This window comes from Podarcis raffonei, chromosome 12 (genome assembly GCF_027172205.1).
Source record: "Podarcis raffonei isolate rPodRaf1 chromosome 12, rPodRaf1.pri, whole genome shotgun sequence".
Lineage (NCBI taxonomy): Eukaryota > Metazoa > Chordata > Lepidosauria > Squamata > Lacertidae > Podarcis > Podarcis raffonei.
Window position 1 is genome coordinate 10551247 of NC_070613.1, and position 22199 is coordinate 10573445.

The 22199-nt window shown below is 45.4% G+C and overlaps 1 protein-coding gene across 6 annotated transcripts in view; it reads right to left on the reverse strand.

The window, feature by feature from the left end:
• XYLB (xylulokinase) overlaps positions 1-22199 on the reverse strand; it is a 126859-nt gene that overhangs the window by 14745 nt on the left and 89915 nt on the right. For 4 of the 6 annotated variants that reach the window (XR_008332951.1, XM_053410126.1, XM_053410130.1 and 1 more), the window contains 3 exons: positions 15082-15140; positions 13996-14083; positions 11572-11666 (listed from right to left, as the gene is read on the reverse strand). Coding sequence is in view for 5 of the 6 variants with exons in the window: in XM_053410126.1 (XP_053266101.1) it covers positions 11572-11666; positions 13996-14083; positions 15082-15140 (242 nt within the window). In the remaining variant the exon portion in view is untranslated. Of the gene's footprint in view, positions 1-11571; positions 11687-13995; positions 14084-15081; positions 15141-22199 lie in introns of those variants that run through there. The other 2 variants (XM_053410128.1, XM_053410127.1) reach the window with 2 other exon arrangements.

Genomic DNA, 22199 nt, shown 5'->3' on the forward strand with positions numbered 1-22199 from the left:
CCTACTGCTTCGGATTAATCTTCCTTTTCTAAAAGAAATGTTTTCAAATCTTTTCTTCTACCTCTTCTCCTTTTTATTATCAAATGAGGGTTGGGGGAGAAGCCTCAGTAGGTTTACTGAAACAAGACACAAAGAACTTGATGGGCTCAGCTGGTCATTCAAATCCACCCTGGATGGATAATGAGCAAAAATTAATTACCATTAGATGGCTCTTTTAACAGCCTATTCATTTGTCCACTGATTTGAAGACAGAATCAGTTGCTCCAGGCCAGCTTTCCAACACCGCAACATCATCATGATAAATGAGGGCATTTGCCAAGCGTCCAGACCGCAAAGACAGACACCTCCATGTTATTAGATGAATCTCCTGTTTTGTTTAAGTCTACATGGCTGGCATTGTTCGATGTCTAGATTGCCCAATATGGCACCCAGGGGAACCACAGCACCCTCAGCCAAAACCCTTGGCACCCACCAAGGCCCCTGCTCTCTCTCTCTCTCTCTCTCTCTCTCTCTCTCTCTCTCTCTCTCTCTCGGGTTGGTTGGGAGGGGGATGCCTGTCTTTTTGCAGGGGATGTACGCTTTTTTGTTGGTTTTTCTTTGCTTTTAGAGGGTAGCTGTTTTGTTTGGAATGGTTGTCTGAGCATTGCTAGTTTTTACTCTGTGAAATGGGTACTGTGATGGGATGGTGAGCTGCTTGTGCGTAAAATCCTAGTCCCTCAGAGTTTGGCTAAGTCCACAAACCTCTGTCTGTGACGGAGCTCCTTAAGCATGGCTCCATCAGTCGCTCGTTGAATCGGACAGTGGGCGTTTACGGAACTTCTTCCAGCATAAAAGCTCCTTAACGGAAACGCGTCTTCTGGACTCTCGGCGTGACAGTTTCCGGCGAGGAGTGGGTGTCCCTATAGGAGGTCCTGAAACCTCCCCACTGTTTTCGCTTGAAGTGTCTCTGAGCCCTCCCTCCGACTCACTTTCCCTTGGAACTCCACTTCTCCCCCTGCTGGTTCCCTCCCCAGCTGAATGGTCTCTCTCACCCTCCGTGAGCCCTTTCACCTCCTGCGTCTCAGATGGCAGTTCCCTGACATCCACCTCCCCTCCAGGGCCCCCTTCACCCCCTTCCCTCCCCTCCTCTGCGGGAGGCGAGGGAGCAAAACCCCTGAAGGAACCTCCCTCATCTTCCGAAGTTTCGAACACTTCCCTCCACCTGTTGCTGTTTCCGGTTTCCAAGTACTCCTCCTCATCGGAGTCTGTTCCTTCTTCCAACTCCGATTCCCTGAATCCTTCCAGTTCCTCCTCATCGTCGGTGGTGCCAAAGTACTCCCTCCGGAACCTCGCTACTGGCTGAGGTTTCCTGGGGAACCTTTGGTGGAACGTTTCGATCAAGATCTCGTCACGGACCTCCTCTGCCGTCACCCAGGTGTTTTCCGACTCCGGTTCCCCTTCCCACGCGACCAAATACTCCACCTGATTACCCTTCCACCTGGAGTCGATGATTTCCGCCACATGGTTGCTGCTTTCCCTTTCTTCTATGGCTGGCCCCCGTGTGGATACCCCTTCACCTTCCCCCCTATATGGTGACAGTAATGATCTGTGGAATACTGGGTGCAGTTTCATGTGGTTCGGTAACCGGAGTCTGAAAGCCACTGGGTTGACCTGTTGGATGACCTCAAATGGTCCCAATCTTTTGGGTCTCAATTTCTTGCAACCCCCCTTGAACGGCAACCCTTGGGTTGATAGCCAGACCTGACTCCCCACCCTAATGGTTTCACCTTCCCTTCTGCTCTTGTCTGCCTGCCTCTTATATTCTTCTTTGGCCCTTTCTAAGTTGAGTTGGAGTTGACGATGGATCGCTTCCATTTCTTCTACAAAATGTTCAGCGGCCGGGACACTCCATCTCTCCCCTCCTCCCCCTGGAAACGCCCTGGGGTGGCACCCATAATTAGCCAAAAAGGGGCTCATCCCGGTGGACACATTCTCTGCATTATTGTAAGCAAATTCCGCTAGCGCCAACTTTTCGACCCAATCGTTCTCTCTGTCATTGACATAACACCTCAGGTATTGTTGGAGGATACCATTTGCCCTCTCCGCCTGCCCATTGGTCTCAGGGTGCCTGGCAGTCGAAAAGTTGACCTCTACGTGCAACAAGCTCATAAGTTTCCTCCAGAATCTGGACGTGAACTGTTTCCCTCTGTCGGAGACCACCCTCAAGGGGGCGCCATGCAGCCTAAAAATATGTTCTACAAACAATTTCGCTGTCTCTTCCGCCGTGACTGCATGTGAGCAAGCTACAAAGTGACCCATCTTAGTTAACAGGTCTACTACGACTAGTATGGCGGTTTTCCCCTGGGATTTAGGCAGATCAGTCATAAAATCTATCGATACCGCCTCCCACGGTCGTTCTGGTGTGGGTAACGGTTCTAATAACCCCGCTGGCGCCCGCCTTTCTCCTTTGGCTCTCTGGCATTGGTCACACCTTCTCACATACTCCCGTACATCCTCCCTCACCTTGGGCCACCAAAACTCCCTGGTCACCAACCACATGGTCTTGTGTTGCCCAAAATGCCCCGCTGTGGGGTTGTCGTGCAGCTGTTTGAGTACTCTCCCCCTCAATTCCCCTTCGGGTATATATAGTGCCCCTTTGTAATACAATGCCCCGTTTCTTTCTTCAAAACCTCTGGGGTCTTCTCCCTCTCTCCTTAAACCTCTGAGCTTATCCTGGGCGTATTCATCATTTACCGTTCCCTCTACCAGTTCTCTTTGCCCCACCCAGGCCGCCCCACACACCCAGTGGTCCTCTGGGATAATATGTCTCTCTTCAGGCGCTCCCTCCCCCTCCAAATATTCAGGTTTGCGTGAGAGAGCGTCCGCTCTGATGTTTTCTGGACCTGGCACATAGCAGATTTCAAAATGGAATTTGGAGAACTCCTGGGCCCACCTCACTTGTCGTTGGTTGAGCACTCGTGCCGTTCTCCAATACTCCAAATTCTTGTGGTCCGTACACACTTGCACCTTATGCTGTGCGCCAATTAGTAAATGTCTCCATCTCCGGAACGCTTCGTGAATGGCGAGTAGTTCTCGGTCATATACGGTGTAGTTCCTCTCGGATTTGTTCAGCTTACGCGAAAAGAAGGCACACGGTCTCCATTCCGACTTATTGCTCCCTGGCTGAAGCAGCACCGCCCCCACCGCCCGGTCTGAGGCATCAGTTTCCACTCTCATGGGTTTTTGTAAATCCACATGCAGGAGCTGTTCTTCCGAAGCGAATGCCCTTTTCAATTCCTCAAATGCTTGCTCCGCCTCCGCCGTCCAAACGAATTTCTTCTTGCTGCTTAGACAGTCCGTGATGGGAGCCGTTAAGTGGGCAAAGTTCTTGATGAATTTACGGTAAAAGTTCCCAAACCCTAAGAACCTTTGCACATCCTTTTTCGTTTTCGGTGTCTTCCATTCCAGCACCGCCTGGACCTTGCCTGGATCCATGGCTAATCCCTTGTCTGATAGGCGGTACCCCAGGAATTCCACCTCCTTGGTGTGAAACTGACACTTCTCCAATTTCACCCACAGCTGGTTTGCTTGCAGCTGGCTCAGCACTTCCCTGACATCCTTTACATGCTGCTCCTCATTCTCTGAATATATCAGCACGTCATCGAGGAAGGCCACGCAATTCTTGTAGAGCAAAGGTCCCAGGACATGGTTCATGAGCGATTGAAAACAGGCGGAGCCTGATTGCAATCCGAATGGCATAACTAAATATTCAAAAGCCCCCAACGGGGTGAACATGGTGGTTTTCCATTCATCCCCTTTCCTTATTCGTATCAGGTTGTATGCCCCTCTCAGGTCCAGTTTCGTGAATATCTTTCCCTTCCTCACCCTGGTCAAAATGTCATCAATCCTGGGCATGGGGAAAGTCACTGGTTCTTACACGGCATTTAGCCGCCGGTAGTCCACTACAAGCCTGGGTTTATCCGTGTTTTTTTTGTCCACAAAAAACACTGGGCTCCCTCCCACCGCTCTGGACTCTCTGATGAAGCCCCTCTTCAGGTTTTTATCAATAAACTCCCTTAACTCCTGCATTTCCCTGTCTGACATGGCGTACAGCTTGCCCACGGGGAGCTGGGCCCCAGGGATCAGGTTAATTTGGCAGTCAAAGTCTCTGTGCGGTGGTAGTTTATCTGCTTCCCTTTCGCTGAAGACCTTGCTCAGGTCAGCGTATTGTTTGGGCACCTTCCCTTTGTCCGCCACTTCCGTCCCTGCTAGAAAGGCTTTTGCCCCTTCTGGCACCTTTCCTTCTCTGCAGTGTTCCAGGCAATGTGCTGACCCAAAGGAGACCACTCTCTGATGCCAGCCCACTAGCGGGTCATGCAACGATAGCCAGCTCATTCCCAAAATGACGGGAGCCCCTCCCAGGGTGGCCACGTTGAACGCTATCCTTTCGGTGTGCCTGGCCACCGTCATAACCATTGGGACGGTCTGTAGGCTAACTTCTCCTCCCAACAGCTCCCTCCCATCGATCGTGGTCACCTGCAGGGGGTTGCTTAAAGGGAGTATCTGTATCTGGTGTTCAGCTGCAAACTCCTTACTCATAAAATTACAGGAGCTGCCTGAGTCCAACAGCGCCTTTGTCTTTAGTGGGTATCCGTTTGCCAGCTCTAGCAACACCTCTATTACTAGGGCTGGTCTTGGAGGTTCCGGAGTGGGCACTTTTACTGCTCCTTGGCCTGGCTGCAGTGCCCTGACGGTGGCAGCCAGGCGTTGGCTTTTACTGGCTCCTGGACTCCCTCCTCCTTCCCCCCAACAGCTCCCGCCATCCCTTGCCATTCCTTTCTTTGCGGGCAGACTCTGGCAAAGTGACCTGGCTGCTGGCAGAGATAACATTTCTTGGCGCTCTTTCCCTCCTTCTTCCTCCCTTCACTGGGATTTGAAACTGCGCGCGCGCGCGCTGTTCCAACTTCCATCGGCTCTCCTGGCGGGAATCTCTCCGGGCTCTGGAATCTCTGGAATGCGGAAATCCCTCCAACGCTCTCCTTTCCCCTCCCGCTTCTCCAAGGCTCTTGCCTCCTGGCGCGCTCCAATGGTCAGCGCTGATTTGGTCAGCTGGTCCATAGACTCCGCCCTGGGCGCCCGGGAAAGTTCGTCTTTCACCTCCGAAGAAAGCCCCTCTTCAAAGAGCATTTGAATGGGTTCCGCCGATAGGTCCCACCCCAATTTATGTATCAACATTGTAAACTCAGTCCAGTACTCACGAACCGATCGGCTACCCTGTTTGCAAGCCATCAATTGTCTGCGCACCAGTCCCTGTTCAATCTCGCTGGAAAACATCAAATCCATGGCGCGAAAAAACTTCCTCGTGTCCTTCAGCATTTCACTATTCCCTGCCATCAGGGGTCTAACCCAGTCTCTCGCCCCCCCCCTTCAAGATGGCCAATCACAAACGCCACTCGCGATGCCTCGTCGGGAAAGTCGTTAAACTGCAGTTCGAGAGCATACTGCATCTCTGTCCTAAAGGCTTGGTAGTTCCTGGGGTCCCCCCCAAACTTCTGCACCAATCCTGGCATCTTTCTTGCTAGTGTAGCGCCTTTTGCCTTTTCTGCATCCTGCGCCCTCCTTTCCTCTAGCCTCGCCGTTTGCAGTGCTAGCTGGACTTCCAACACCCTGTACCTTTCTTCCAGGCTTGGACCCTCTCCAGCTCCTCCTGCTCCCCCGGCTCCGGCTGGGTTGCTCATGATGCCTCTCTGCACAAGCTGCTTTCAGGGACTGTCCGATTGCTGTGATGGGATGGTGAGCTGCTTGTGCGTAAAATCCTAGTCCCTCAGAGTTTGGCTAAGTCCACAAACCTCTGTCTGTGACGGAGCTCCTTAAGCATGGCTCCATCAGTCGCTCGTTGAATCGGACAGTGGGCGTTTACGGAACTTCTTCCAGCATAAAAGCTCCTTAACGGAAACGCGTCTTCTGGACTCTCGGCGTGACAGTTTCCGGCGAGGAGTGGGTGTCCCTATAGGAGGTCCTGAAACCTCCCCACTGTTCTCGCTTGAAGTGTCTCTGAGCCCTCCCTCCGACTCACTTTCCCTTGGAACTCCACTTCTCCCCCTGCTGGTTCCCTCCCCAGCTGAATGGTCTCTCTCACCCTCCGTGAGCCCTTTCACCTCCTGCGTCTCAGATGGCAGTTCCCTGACAGGTACTTTGTGGTATCCAAAACAATTTCTTACATTTCCAAATATGCCCACAGGCCCCAAAAGGCTGAAAGCCTCTGTTCCTATGCCAACAATGGTTCCTCAACCTGGCTCCCAGTTTGCTTGGAGACACAATTAAGTGTGCTGGTTTAACCTACTAAGCTCTGAGTCAGCCTTCCCCCACCAGAGGTTGCTAGACTGCAACTCCCATTATCCCTGACTATTGGCCATGCTGCCTAAGGCTCATGGGAGTTGTAGTCCAACAATATTTGATGGCCACCAGATTGAGGAATGCTGTTCCAAACTGTATGCAAACCAGGTATTTACCACTTTCTCCTGTGTGAACCTGTTCAACTTCTGCTATCATTTTCTAAGGTATTCCTTTGTTTGGCAATTAAACAGGTGAATACCAGAAAAGAAGACTTTGGGGGGCCGCACCCTGATTTTTCACCACCCAAGAACCAGAAGCCAACTCCAAGGCTAATATTGAGCGAATTGTGGCATAAACACTAAAGCGAAATCTGAGCAACGGGCCTCAAGCCTCAGTTACAAAACAAGAACTGCAGCATAAGCTAGCACTGTAATAAAATAAGTTTAATGGAAAAAGAACTCTCACTTCTCTCTCTCTCCCTTGCCTTCTACCATATAATTTTAAATAGAATCTAGATGCTGTAAAAATAATCATAAAATGAAAACACATGCCCTCTTTACAATATAAATTATTATTATTATTATTAGCATTCACATTTTTATCCTTCTCTTCAGCCTCTGATTGGGAAAGAGTAGGAAGGAAGCAAGCTTATGCATTAATTCTTAGTTACAGAGATCTAGTAGTGAACAGCAGGGATGGAAAAATTTGGAGAGAAGCCAAAATTACTGGTATTTCAACAGAGGCAATGGGAGACCCTGTAGACCATTCTGTCTCTCTTAGACACAAACACACACACACACTCTTAGATGGCTCACTAGATGGACTTGAAACCAGAATCAACTCGAAAACTTCACACATGAGAGCACACTGACACTACCCAAGAATTATTAATCCATTTCCCTTTTGAAAACCCAGAACATAACCAGCCCACACAACCCCACTTGCATTGTTTCCTATTCAGTGGCTCAGTGGAACATGACTTGCAAATCTGTCAGGAGGTACAAGAAGCAAGGTTTTCCGTGCAATGAGGCATGTCGTCGCCGTCTCCAAGAAGGGATACAGGGCAGTGTGCTTCAGTTTCGTTGCACTCACTCCTATTATTAAAATGTTGGTGGGGGGCAACGCAACGGAGCATTCGTAAAATTAGTCTTGATATCTACTCATGGGTGTAATTGTTTTCTCTTTCTCTTTTGCTTCAGGATTGTCTAATACCTGTGTTGTCATTTATTTGTTTTTGCTAACGCTGGGGATTTTAAAAAGCAGTCTGTGAGCTGGTTTGGCAAGTGAAAAGAGGCAAGGCAGCTTCACTGGGCAAACGGCACAATGCTAGCCTACATTCCTTGGAGCAACTTCAGTGCTGAAATAAACCTTGGGTGTATATTTACATTTGATGTATGCGAACGTCTGGGTCCACAATGTCTTCAAGACATCACCCATCTATATATTGGCTTTATGTGAAACAACCTGGTGTGAAGAGAGCTTGTTCATCATTTGATGTCTGTAGTATTGGGCGGTGACTTACCGTACTTTTTGCTCTATAAGACTCAATTTTTCGATCCTAAAAAGTAAGGGGGAAATGTGTGCGCGTCTTATGGAGCGAGTGCAGGCTGCGCAGCTATCCCAGAAGCCAGAACAGCAAGAGGGATTGCTGCTTTCACTGTGCAGCGATCCCTCTTGCTGTTCTGGCTTCTGAGATTCAGAATTATTTTTTTCTTGTTTTCCTCCTCCAAAAACTGGTTGCGTCTTGTGGTCTGGTGCATCTTATAGAGCGAAAAATACGGTATACAGTGGTACCTCGGGTTACATACGCTTCAGGTTACATACGCTTCAGGTTACAGACTCCGCTAACCCAGAAATAGGGCTTCAGGTTAAGAACTTTGCTTCAGGATGAGAACTCCGGCAGCGTAGCAGCAGCAGGAGGCCCCATTAGCTAAAGTGGTGCCTCAGGTTAAGAACAGTTTCAGGTTAAGAACGGACCTCCGGAACGAATTAAGTACTTAACCTGAGGTACCACTGTATGTGTGATTGAGGTACCAGACTGGTGTGTGCCAACAGCCGCTAGACAGACACCAAGTACCTGGAGCAGACAAAGCAGGCTGCATGCAGGCATGCAACCTGGAAGTGAAGAGTGGCTTCTTTCTAGTTGCTAAGACTATAGGAGTGCAGCAGACCTTGGATAGCAGGCCATGTTATAGGACTGGCAATTTTGGATTCTGATGCACAGGACAAAGAGGACTGAGCTCTCTGGTGCTGACATCCCAATGTGAATTGCTTATCCTCCTCTATTTTGACAAGCGGTCTTGGTGCTGCTGAAGGAAAAAACGGGAATCCATGCCTCACCCAAGTTCAAGGCTTCAAACCAGGAGCCCATATCTGCACACCAGAAAGCACTTCCCCATCCATTGCAAATTCTGCTCCAAAGGCAACACTTTTCAATGGAGTCAGCTTGCTCATTCAACAGCATTGAGTCATCATTTGATTTATATGCATCTGTGAATGTGCGTAGGGAGACACATACTTAATCCCCTGCGAAGGGTTTTGTTTGTGCGCATGCCCATCCACGTCTGTGTGGCTTTTTAAAAACTGTTGCTTGCATTTCTTCACATGGCAAAGATACAAATTTCATACCCTCCAAAAAAAGAAAATGTAGGGTTGTGATCAAGACAACTTCACATGAGGTTAGGCAGGTTGCTTTGCAGAGAATTCCCCAGGAAGACAGCGCTTAACCTCAGGTTGACTTTGAAGTTTATAAAAAGAACCATCACTTAAGTGAAAGCTGCTAAACTCGACAGAATGAAATCAGATGGACAGAGAGAAGCAGCCCTGTTAAAAACAGAACCAAACTGACTCATCAGATTATGAACTTCTCCTGCACTTTTCATGCTAGCACACTATATTACTGACAGGCCCTCTGGCTTTTGTGGTTTTGCAGCCATGAAGCTCACACAGGAAGCCATGCTGTCAACAAGCAGAATTGTATAGATTTCTAAAATGGGAAGGGAAGTGTTGGGGGGCCAGGGAGAATGCATTTTTAGTAAGATCTGGTCTGAGGACATCAAGGCCCCCCAAACAGAAAAAAACAGGAAAAGGAGAAAACTACATGCTATGAGAAAGCATGGGTCTGTACAAAGGATGGCAATTCTGAACCTCTCTGTAATGTATAGTACAACTTACCCTGTGTCCTGTGCATTTATCTGCCCCCTAAATCCACATTATTGGCTACTTCTGGCAGGGAAGAGCTCAGCATAATGAGCTTAGGACACAGAGTAAGTTGCTCTATACATTATACAGGGGTGAATCTGCCAGCAGCAAACCCGTGTTGGTTTGTTTTCAACGCTTAGTTTCTTACTTAAATTAAGATCTGCCTCTGGGATGGTAAGGCCATGATGTATGTAAGGCAAATTGCTCCATCCCTGCTTCTCTATGGTACAAGTCGTCAGTGCCTGGCATTGGTTGCTGCTCAAAAATGGACATGCTCCGTTTGATACCAGAAATACCAATCTGACTGCAAGGGGATTGGACTGTGTTGGAGATCATGTCAGTTCCGGTGCCTTTCCTCTTTCCTTTTAAAGCAAACACACCCACAAAGAGTCTTTTGGCACTTAAGGATTAACAGATTCAGATTCTTCATGGCAAATGTTTGGGTGCACATTGTAATAGACTTTAAGGCAGTGATGGACAAACTTGGCCCTCCAGTTGTTTTGGGACTACAATTCCCATCATCCCTGACCACTGGTCCTGTTAGCTAGGGATGGTGGGAGTTGTAGTCCCAAAACAGCTGGAGGGCCAAGTTTGGCCACCACTGCTTTAAGGTGTCTCAAGACTCTGTTATTGTGTGTGTTTTACTCACACCCATGTAGTTCATTTGTGACCTGAAAGAGAAGGTGGACTATCTCCTGCAAAACTCACCACACAGGCCACCATGCCAGTGTCTCTTTATAAGAATGCTTCCCATCTACAAAGGGTTTGAACTGCAGTGGTCTAGGAACCTTCCTCCTGGGAAGAGTAAACACATGATGTGTTTACTGCACAGAAAGGCAGGTCAAGAGGAGTGGCTCCAAAGCGTAGGGGCTGCAATCATGGGAATTTGTCCAGCCATGCTAGGGTTGGATAGCTGGTTCCCATCAGCAGCAAGCTACTCTCTGCCAGTGACTTGTAACATGCTTGGCATAATTACTTTTGTTGTTGTTGCTAATACTTGCTGCTACAATGCATGTTAAAATTCTCAGGAGGAGGTGGCTAGCCCCCCAAGGGCTTAATTTACAGCTCCAAACCCTTGACATCTGTACACTCATGGCTAATCCCATCTAAGACGCCTTCCACCAATGGTAACATGGCACTGATTTACTAATGCAATGCAGCAAGTTGGGCATCCCAACATCAAGGTAGTTCAATGCACAACAGGTGACCACAGAGGCATATGTGGCCATAAAGCTTTACCATAACAGGAACCCAGTATCCCCGAGAAGTTTATGCAGAATCTTCAGTGAAAATCAGTAGCAGTGGGCAAGTTTAGTTGAAAAAACTGCTTACCCAGTACAACCAACCCTCCCTTCTTCTGAAATGCACAACCACAGGAGACGGTTAGGTTTGAGCTCTACTGAATTCACACAGTCCAACATGCACCCAAATCCTTTGTAATGTGCAGAGGTTCATCTCCATTCAGTTTTATCCAGAAAGAGTTACCGTATTTTTTGCTCTATAAGACTTACTTCCTAAAAAGTAAGGGGAAATGTGTGTGCATCTTATGGAGCGAATGCAGGCTGTGCAGCTATCCCAGAAGCCAGAACAGCAAGAGGGATTGCTGCTTTCACTGTGCAGCGATCCCTTTTGCTGTTCTGGCTTCTGAGATTCAGAATATTTTTTTCCTTGTTTTCCTCCTCCAAAAACTAGGTGCGTCTTGTGATCTGGTGCGTCTTATAGAGCGAAAAATACGGTGCCTGAAGGTAGAAGTTTGCCATTCATACAATACACTTAAAACTGGTCATTACCTCTTCCCAGGGAACTCTGGTGATTCCAAGGCAAACACTCAACCCCGAACATATTCCTTAAACAAAGGAGACTTGAAAATGACTAGCCCAGATTCACCCTATAATACTGATTTGCAGTACATCCAAAAAAAGCGATTCTTCCCGTAATAAGTTCTCTCCCCTCTATAAACATTTTAATTATCGGCCAATCTATTTTTAAAGCGGAAAGAAACAAAAAGGGGGGAGGAGAGAATCCAACCAATAACATTGCCTGAAGCCACCTCACCTGAGCCATGCCAGCTGTCGGAGTAGCAACTAATCTGGGCTCTGGTGCTAATTTCACAACATCAGTCAAGGACACGCTTGTCTCTGCCACGAGTCCTGCAATGAGGATCACAGACCTGATCAATGAGCAGAAACAAGATGAGGGATGTGCCTGGACTCCTTGGCAAATTAATACATTGCATTGATCTTCCTTGGTCAGGTCAGCATTCAGAAGTGAAGGATAAAGGGTAAAGATCTTACATTCCAATGCACTTGGGCCTGGGCAAGCAGGGTCTCGGAGATTGAGTTTATGTCAGTCATTCAATTTGTCCCATAGAGGGCAAAGCTAGCCACAGAGTTGCAAGTTCAACAGTATCAGTAATCATTGAGGAACGCCAATAAAGCAGCAAATAGATGGGAAAATATGGAGAAGTAATAAATTCAAGGACAAAGCATGACTTAAAAAAGGAAGAGTTAGCTACAAAAAGGAAGAAATTTGGGGGCAACAGGGGAAAAATATTATCTTAGCTTTACCAATATTTTTGCTAGCTTGTCTGTCCACACATACCTGCACTGGTCTGTTAAAGCAAACACACCCACAAAGAGTCTTTTGGCACTTAAGGATTAACAGATTCAGATTCTTCATGGCAAATGTTTGGGTGCACGTTGTAATAGACTTTAAGGCAGTGATGGACAAACTTGGCCCTCCAGTTGTTTTGGGACTACAATTCCCATCATCCCTGACCACTGGTCCTGTTAGCTAGGGATGGTGGGAGTTGTAGTCCCAAAACAGCTGGAGGGCCAAGTTTGGCCACCACTGCTTTAAGGTGTCTCAAGACTCTGTTATTGTGTGTGTTTTACTCACACCCATGTAGTTCATTTGTGACCTGAAAGAGAAGGTGGACTATCTCCTGCAAAACTCACCTACCACACAGGCCACCATGCCAGTGTCTCTTTGTAAGAATGATATTATCTACAAAGGGTTTGAACATCAGTGGTCTAGGAACCTTCCTCCTGGGAAGAGTAAACACATCATGTGAACTTGAACAGCACATGAGTGTCTTAAGTTGGGTCTCAAAATTTTATACTTATTGTTTATTTAATCTTGGTTCCACCACCATATGGGCAGGGCTTCATGTTTCCCTCCTGCAATGACCCCTGCTCCTCCATGCCACAGACTACACTTCCAGCAAGTCATGCACATTTAACAAACTGCATGCTTTTTGCCTTGCATCATATTACCTCTCGTGCTTCTAAGACTGGGGCATATGACAGAAGTTGGGGTTTTTTTCAAGTATACTGTAGCGGCTAGTGGGCAGACAGAGAGAAAAGAGAAAAACTGAACAACCTGGTGAGCCGCCTACCATCCAGCTCCTCCTGGTTCCAACTGAAGTGGCACCTGCCTTACCCAACAGGCTCCATATGACTATTTAGGAATCCTGAGTAGAGGGGAGAAAAGTCCAAACAGCCTTATAAAATGGGGGTATATTTGTTCATGGAGGAGAGGTCTGCCAGTGGCTATTAGCCACATGTCAGTTAATTAGATCTTCTAAATTCAGAGGATGGAATCCAACGTAGCACTAAGTCCCCCATTCCATCAGCACGAGGATTTCCATTTGCTCAGTGGAACTCCCCCCCCCCCAACTAAATCTGTTCTAGGGGTTCCACCAAACCTCTGGCACAGATCTATGGAGAGTGCAGGGCCTGCACAAGCAGAGGTGTGTGAGAGTTCCGCTGTGCAAATCCTTGCACTTGACGGAACAAGGGAACCAGTAAGGTAAAGGTTCAGTCGTGGCCGACTATGGGGTTGTGGCGCTCATCTCGCTTTATTGGCCAAGGGAGCCAGCGTACAGCTTCCAGGTCATATGGCCAGCAGGACTAAGCACTTCTGGTGAACCAGAGCAGTGCACGGAAACACCATTTACCTTCCCGCCGGAGCGGTACCTATTTATCTACTTGCACTTGGACATGCTTTCGAACTGCTAGGTTGGCAGGAGCAGGGACTGAGCAACGGGAGCTCACCCCGTCGCGGGGATTCGAACCGCCAACCTTCTGATCGGCAAGTCCTAGACTCTGTGGTTTAACCCACAGCGCCACCCGCGTCCCTGCCCAAAGGCAGTAGGTAAGTGATTATCAGTAGCTGGGGGACAATAAGCAGGGAAGGTGCTTTCATGCCCTGCTTGTGGCTCCCCAAGGCATCTAGCTGGCCATTGTTGGAAACAGGATGCTAGACTAGGCAGGACTTTAGTCTGATCCAACAGAGCTCTTCTCCTATTCCTACACAGCACATTCAATAACCTGACTCAAGAGAGCCTTGGGAAAAGAGGAAGTAAGGACATATTTTTTAAGCTGAGGATTGGCCTGTGACAAGCACGGGAGGCAGCAACTGCAAACAAAGTTTTTGAATCCTGTTCATGCTGCTTAGAGGACTCTTTGGTTGACTTACCATGGATTGCTCTGTAAGCAGATCCTAAACAGGCTGAATTAGCAGTGTCAATAGTGTAAACTGGAGCACTGAACACATCAGACAAGACCTGAGAAGCATAAAAAGCATCTGTTACAACCAGACTGTGGGAAAGAGAGACAGTAGGCAGTTTTGTTTCCATTGCCGAGGCTTACAGAGCGGCGTTTGTTTCAAGACGGGACCTTGTACTGATAATCAGGTTTGGATAACTAGTTGCTGAAGTTCCCGGGCACTGAATCTGGAAGGCCACATGACAAAGGAAGTTTCTGTGGCTTTTTTGAGTGTTGCCTCAAAATAATAAAGCAGGGGTATGGAACCTTCTTTCAGCCCTGAAGGCTGCATCCCATTCTGGGAAACCTTCCTGGGGCATGTGCCAACCTTCAGTGCTCCTCACATTTCCAATGACCCCCTAAGTTTCATTTCTAATAGTAAAAAACAGTCGTGAATCTCTAACATGCAGGTAGTTAATCTCCAGGTTGTGCTCAGACCATTGTTTAAACCAGGGGTAGGCAACCTAAGGCCCAGGGGCCGGATCCGGCCCAATCGCCTTCTCAATCCGGCCCGCGGACGGTCCGGGAATCAGTGTGTTTTTACACGAGTAGAATGTGTCCTTTTATTTAAAAGGGTTATTTGTGGGACCTGCCTGGTGTTTTTACATGAGCAGAATGTGTCCTTTATATCTCTGGGTTATTTGTGGGGCATAGGAATTCGTTCATTCCCCCCCCCCAAAAATAATATAGTCTGGCCCCCCACATGGTCTGAGGGAATGTGGACCGGCCCACGGCTGAAAAAGGTTGCTGACCCCTGATTTAAACAATACTGATTTTCTGTGAGAACGTTCAATTCCTAGGTCTACAGGCTGACCCAGCCCTGCCTACCTACAACGGATGTTTCTCTGCTGTTTCGCACTGCCGGCTAAGAGCCAAAACAATCATTCCTCCAACTGCATCTGTGTCTGGACTTGTAAAAAAAAAAATTTGTTTGGCCCCAACTTCTGCTTGAGATCAGTCCCCTCCTGGCCCAATAGCTCAAAGGTTTGGTATCCCAAATGCAGTAAGCCCAACTTACTTGTAAGATTGCTTTATTGTGGGATGCCCCTCCAGTAGCCAGGATTCTTGTCGTAGGCACTGCAAACCAAAAAGGAGAAAACAAATTAACGCAAGTATAATGTGTCCCCATTTATACTATGATGAGTGTTTGGTTATGCTAGCTTAAATTGCACAGTTTGGTTCTGGGATCAGTGATGGAAAGCTGATTCACACAGTCCTTTGCTTGCACAAAGTTGTCCATTCACAACAGCATGTTGTAAAACTGGAACTGGATTGTTTCACAAGAGGGGGTCCACTGCCCTGTTCTGTACATGTCATGGACTGGCTGGATGTAGAGGAGGGGTGGGAACTCCCAAGGGAAGACGCCTCAGAGCCCGGGGATTGGGGGGGGTGGCCAATGAGTGGTCAGAAGGAGAATAGGGAGCAGACTGGGAGGAGGAGGTATCAATAAAAAGGTCATCTGGAAACATCCTAAGTAATAATAATAATAGATTTTATTTATACCCAGCCCTCCCCAGGCAAAACTGAGCTCAGAGCAGCTAACATCAAATATATAACATATTACCATAAAATCAAGCAATAAATTAAAATACATCCTGAAATCAAATCAGAATCAAAGTGAACTCTAATCAGATGGCAACCCGCAAATTAGGGATGGGGACCTTAAATGCTCACCAGGCCTAACTGTTTATACTGATCTTATATGAGCCTGTGAGAAAAGTTGGGGGACCACTTTCATGCAAGTTCTTATAAGGAGAGGGGGGGAGTCGAACTGGACCCCGGGCAAAGGCCTGGCAGAACAGCTCCATCTTGCAGGTCCTATGGAAAGATGTCAGATCCCACAGGGCCCTGGTCTCTTGCGACAGAGTGTTCCACCAGGAGTTGGAGGTGTAGAACAGGCTCTCCACATCACTCCTGCTACAGGGTGAATGCCACATTCACCATGGAAAGAACGGTTAACAAAACTGTGCAGCCATGGAAATAACTTTATCCTGAAGCTATTTTTTAAATGTCTGCCTCAGTCTGAGATTTCATCACGCAAATGTTAATTGGAAGGTAAGCAGCAAAGTCAATAAAATTCCTGAAAACATCCTTTTACAATGTCCACAAATGAGACATCAATTAAATTTTGGCAAACCCCAGCAATATATTAATGAAATTTGGTCCAGACATGAATCATTAGCAAAGAAGAAGGGAACAATTGATTTATTAATCAAATGTATACCCCGCCTTTCCTCCACGGAACTCAAGGAGGTATAGAAACTCAAGGCGAGACAAGAGAATCTCCCTGAAACTTTGCATCACCTTTGTTAGACAAACAGGTTGGTAGGACAAGGAGCTGCCTGCATGGGGTTTCTGAGCCCAGAATGCTTCACTTGGGTGCGGACTTTCACAATGCAGCCAACAGCTCTGCAGAGAGGAGACTTCATTCCACCGATAAATTTAATCAGATCTTCCTCTTTGGAGGATATTCAGCGATGCACAAATTGGGTTTAAAAAGCCATTAAGATCTCTGTCAATGTCAGTAAACAAATAAACCACACAGCTGAGTGATTCCTTGGAGAAAACAAGTTTCAATTATACCTGTGCACAGTGACAGAGCCCTGCCAATACTTTCAGAAACATGTCACTGAAAACCAGTGAAAAATAACTGCTAAGACCACTAGGCTTGGAGGGAAAAGACAAGAAGAAAACACAAACACACACCCAACAAAAATTCTCAAAGCCTTGTGGTTAGGCTTTTTTATATGCCACAAACAAGGGACCGGCAAGTTGACACCGCAAGAAAACAAATGCGCAGTTGTGGGTCTGATTCTCCTTAAGTAAGACAAGGCTAGTCCAACAATTTATTACATATTTAACAAAAAATATAGACCCCTTACTCAAACTAAAGTGGTTTACTAAAAGCAAGGCACCTGAAACAGCCGCATTGCCTTTTAGAAAAAGTGCACTCCACAGTTCTTTGAGATATTTCAAGGAATGCTGGGGCATAATCCTCAGAATACATTCTTATTTCATTGGCACCCCAGATATCATTGCTTTCTCCTCTCAAAAGAAGAAATCAAAGCTGCATGTCCACTTTTTTTTTACAGCTTTGATGTGGTAAGGTAAAGGGTAAAGGGACCCCTGACCATTAGGTCCAGTCATGGCCACCTCTGTGGTTGCGGCGCTCATCTCGCTTTATTGGCCAAGGGAGCCGGCGTACAGCTTCCGGGTCATGTGGCCAGCATGACTAAGCCACTTCTGGCGAAACCAGAGCAGCGGACGGAAACGCTGTTTACCTTCCCACCAGAGCAGTACCTATTTATCTACTTGCACTTTGACGTGCTTTTGAACTGCTAGGTTGGCAGGAGCAGGGACTGAGCAATGGGAGCTCACCCCGTTGCGGGGATTCGAACTGCCAACCTTCTGATTGGCAAGTCCTAGGCTCTGTGGTTTAACTCACAGCGCCACCCGTGTCCCTTTGATGTGGTAGACATGCAAAAAAAGCCAAATGATACTGGGAAATGATCTATGGAAAAGTAAAAAAGATGATAAAGATGATAATTTTCCCCCAAAACAGAGGTCTTCCTCTTAGGATTAACAAACTCCAATATCCCTAAGAAGGCACTTAATCTCTTTTCTGAATGTGACAACAGCAGCAAGAGTAATCTATGCACAAAGGTGGAAAAACCATGAAATCTCAACTAAAGAGGAGTGGCAAAATAAGCTGATAGAATATGTGGAGTTGGAGAGTATGACAACAAAAATTAGGGATCAAGAGGAGACACTGCTAAGGGAGGAGTAGAAACCCTTTGTAGAGTACTTGAAGAGGTGTAACAGTCAGATAAACTTACAAATAGGATCTGAACTGTGAGCAGCAGTAATTAGGATATTAAGTGGAGTGGGAAAGGGTGGTTAAAGAGGATATGCAGTATAACAAGGAGGAATTGCGAAACCTTTGGGGGGAAGTCCAGGTGTATTAGATAGATAAAGGTTACTAAAATTTGTATGTACTGAAATTTTGGGAAATTCTTTTTTTTTTTTTTTTTTTATAATATTTTTTATTACGTTTCTTTCCAAATTTTATACATTACAAACAAGGAGTTTACAAGAAACCATTTTTTTTTTTTTTTTTAACAAAAATCCCAAATTGGACTTCCCCACCCCTTCCGATTCTGCGTTCTTTATATTAACAATGTCAGCAATTTGTTACCTTATGTCATACCTTATTGTAACTTTTACATGTTATGTATCTATATTCAATGTATTATGTCAGAATTTTTATACCTTTAAAATAAACGTAACATGTTCAATTTCATATTATCTCCTTTTCTCTTTTATCACTTAGTTTACTATTTACTTAATCATAATTGCTAAAGCGTATCATTTTCAAATCATGCACCGTCTTAAGATTCATACAGTTTGTAATACTTTTGCAAGTAGTCTTTAAACTTTTTCCAGTCCACCTCAATTGTTTCTACATCCAAATCTCGGATTCTGCCGGTCAGTTCAGCTATCTCCATATAGTCCATCAACTGCGTCTGCCATTCCTCCAGCGTGGGTAAATCTTGTGTCTTCCAGTTCTTTGCGATGAGTATTCTTGCTGCTGTACTAGCATACATAAACAAAGTTCTGTCCTTCTTTAACACTTTCTGGTCTACCATGCCCAACAGGAAGGCCTCTGGTTTCTTGGGAAAGGTATACCTAAATACCTTTTTCAACTCATTGTAAATCATTTCCCAGAAAGCCTTAACCTTTGGGCATGTCCACCAGAGGTGAAAGAAAGTCCCCTCTGCTTCCTTACACTTCCAACATTTATTGTCAGACAGGTGATGTATCTTAGCTAACTTGACTGGGGTCATGTACCACCGGTATATCATTTTCATAATGTTTTCCTTCAAGGCCGTACTGGCCGTAAATTTCATTCCGGTGTTCCATAACCTTTCCCAGTCTTCAAACATAATGTTGTGTCCAACATCCTGTGCCCATTTAATCATAGCAGATTTAACTGTCTCATCCTGTAAATTCCACATAAGCAGCAAGTTATACATTCTAGATAACAGCTTTGTCTTTGGTTCTAACAATTCTGTCTCTAGTTTCGACTTTTCCACCTGGAAACCAACTTTTTTGTCCATTTTGAAAACCTCTTGAATTTGAGCATAATGTAGCCAGTCTCGCACCTTATTTTTTAGTTTGTCCTGGCTCTGCAACTTCCAATTGTCTCCAATTTTTTCAGTCAATTCCCAATATTTCGGCCAATAGGCCTCCATATTGGGTCTTTTTCGGGCCTTGGCCTCCACTGGTGATAGCCACCTCGGAGTTTTACTCTCTAGTAAGTCTTTATATTTCATCCAGACTGCAAAAATTGCTTTTCTGACAATGTGGCTTTTAAACAATTTATGTGCTTTAACCTTGTCGTACCATAGGTATGCGTGCCATCCAAAAGCATTATTAAAACCTTCCAGATCTAGGACATCGGTGTTTTCCAACAAAAACCAATCTTTCAACCAGCAGAAGGCTGCAGCTTCATAATACAACCTCAAGTCCGGCAGGGCAAACCCCCCTCTTTCTTTCGAATCTGTTAATATTTTAAACTTTATTCGGGGCTTTTTGCCCTGCCAGATAAATCTAGATATATCCTTCTGCCATTTTCCAAAGCAATCCACTCTGTCCACGATCTGTAAGGTTTGAAACAAAAATAACATTTTCGGCAACACATTCATTTTTATAGCTGCAATTCTTCCCAACAAGGAAAGTTTCAATCTTGACCAAATTTCTAAATCCTTTTTAACTTCCAACCAACATTTCTCATAATTATCCTTAAATAAATTCAAATTCTTGGAGGACAAATAGATCCCAAGGTATTTCACTTTTTTAACCACATTCAGTTCTGTTTCTCTCTGAAACCCCTCTGTTTCTGTAATTGTTAAATTTTTGGTCAGAACCTTAGTTTTTTGTTTATTCAACCTAAATCCCGCCACCCGACCAAATTCAGATATAAGTTCGAGAACTCTTTTTGTACTGGATTCTGGCTCCTGCAATGTCAAAACTAGGTCATCTGCAAAAGCTTTCAGTTTATATTGTTTCACTCCGACCTCTATCCCTTGTACCAACCGGTCCTCTCTGATCATATTCAATAGCACCTCCAGGACTGAAATAAATAACAGAGGGGATAGAGGGCACCCTTGTCGTGTCCCTTTTTCAATTTTAAATTCCTCCGTCACCACATTGTTCACTATTAATTTAGCTTTTTGTTCTGAATAGATTGCATATAATCCATTCTCAAACCCCCGTCCCACTCCCATCCCCTCCAAGTTCTTCTTCATAAACATCCAAGATATATTGTCAAATGCTTTCTCCGCATCAATAAAGATTAACACCGCCCTTGTGTTCCTGTTAGTCTGCAAAAGTTCTAAAATGTCAATGATGTTTCTAGTGTTCTCATATAAATGTCTACCAGGGAGAAAGCCAGCTTGGTCTTTATGAATTACTTCATTTAAGACTTTTTTAAGTCTATTTGCCAAAATGTCTGCAAATATTTTGTAATCCACATTTAGGAGTGAGATGGGACGGTAGTTTTTAAGCTGAGTCTTTTCAGATTCTGACTTAGGTATCAATGTGATGAAGGCTTCTTTCCACGTTTCTGGTGCCCTCTTCCCATCCATAATCTGGTTACATACCTCCAACAAAGGTTGTATCAAATAGTCCTTCAGAACCTTGTAATATTTGGAGGTAAGTCCATCTGGGCCTGGAGATTTGCCTAGTTGCATATTCTGAATGGCACCTTCAATTTCCTGTGTGGTTATTATAGAGTTCAAGATTGATCTTTTATCTTGAGTTATTTTTGATAGTCCATTTATCTTTAAAAATTGATCTATCTCTGATTCTTTCTGGGGCCCCTGTGCATACAGTTCTTTGAAGTATCTGTGGAAGCACCTCCTAATTTCTTCTGGTTTCTGTACGGTCCTTCCATCAATCTCTAGATTTGTTATCGTGTTTAGCTTTTGTCTTTTTTTCAGCTGCCAAGCTAGCAGCTTTCCACATTTATTTGCTGATTCAAAAGATCTTTGCTTCATCTGTTTTATTTTCCATTCAATCTCCTGATTGATCAGTTTTGAGTATTCTGCTTGGTGGAATTTAATTTCTCTCAGCACCTCCTTGGACTTTGGTTTGGTTCTCAGTTTTTTTTCTCCTTGGTGTATTTTCTCCAATATTTTGTCCTTCTTTCCGTTCCAGAGTTTTTTCTTGATTGAATTCTGTTGTATCAGAAACCCTCTCATAACAGCTTTACTTGCGTCCCAGATCGTTCTTTTTTCAACTGTAGTATTCAGATTTATCTCAAAATAGTCCTTTAATGTTTTTTGGGCCTTTTTCACAATCTCTTGATCTCTTAGTAGTGTGTCATTCATTCTCCATCTGAAAGAACCGGGTTGAGTTAATCTAAGTTCTATTTTCAAGGCGTTGTGGTCGGAGCATGTTTTTGGGCAGATTTCCACCTTTTTAGTCTTGGGTGCCAGCCCCCTGGAGGTCCAGATTTGGTCGATCCTTGACCAAGACAGGTGGGCCTCAGAGAAAAAAGTTCCTTCTTTACCTAGGGGGTTCTTTGTCCTCCATATGTCAATCAAATCCAGATTGTCAGTCAGTTCGAAAAAAGTTTTGGGCAGTCTGCCATCAGATGTTAAGTTTTGGTTGTAAGACTTATCCATATGTGTAGACACCACTCCATTCATATCTCCCATCATTATGATGTTAGCATAGTCCAGATAGTCCAGCAACGTCTCATGCAGCTTCTTGAAAAATTCTGATTTCCCGTCATTTGGGGCATAAATTCCTAATATCAATATTTTTTCTCCTTGGGTTTGAGTTTCAATTGCCAAAATTCTTCCTTGTTCATCCTTAAATAGAAATTTGGGTATCAGGCTCTCCTTAGCATAGATCACCACTCCTCTTTTCTTTACTTTGTCAGACGAAATAAATTCTTGGCCTAATCTTTTATTTACCAAAACCTTCCTGTGGAGCCTGGTCACATGGGTTTCTTGTAGGCAAATAATGTCCAATTGTTCTTTCTTCAATATGTGAAATAACCTCCTTCTTTTCTCCGGGGAATTTCCGCCATTTATATTCCAACTGAGTAGCCGCAGAGACATCCTGAAC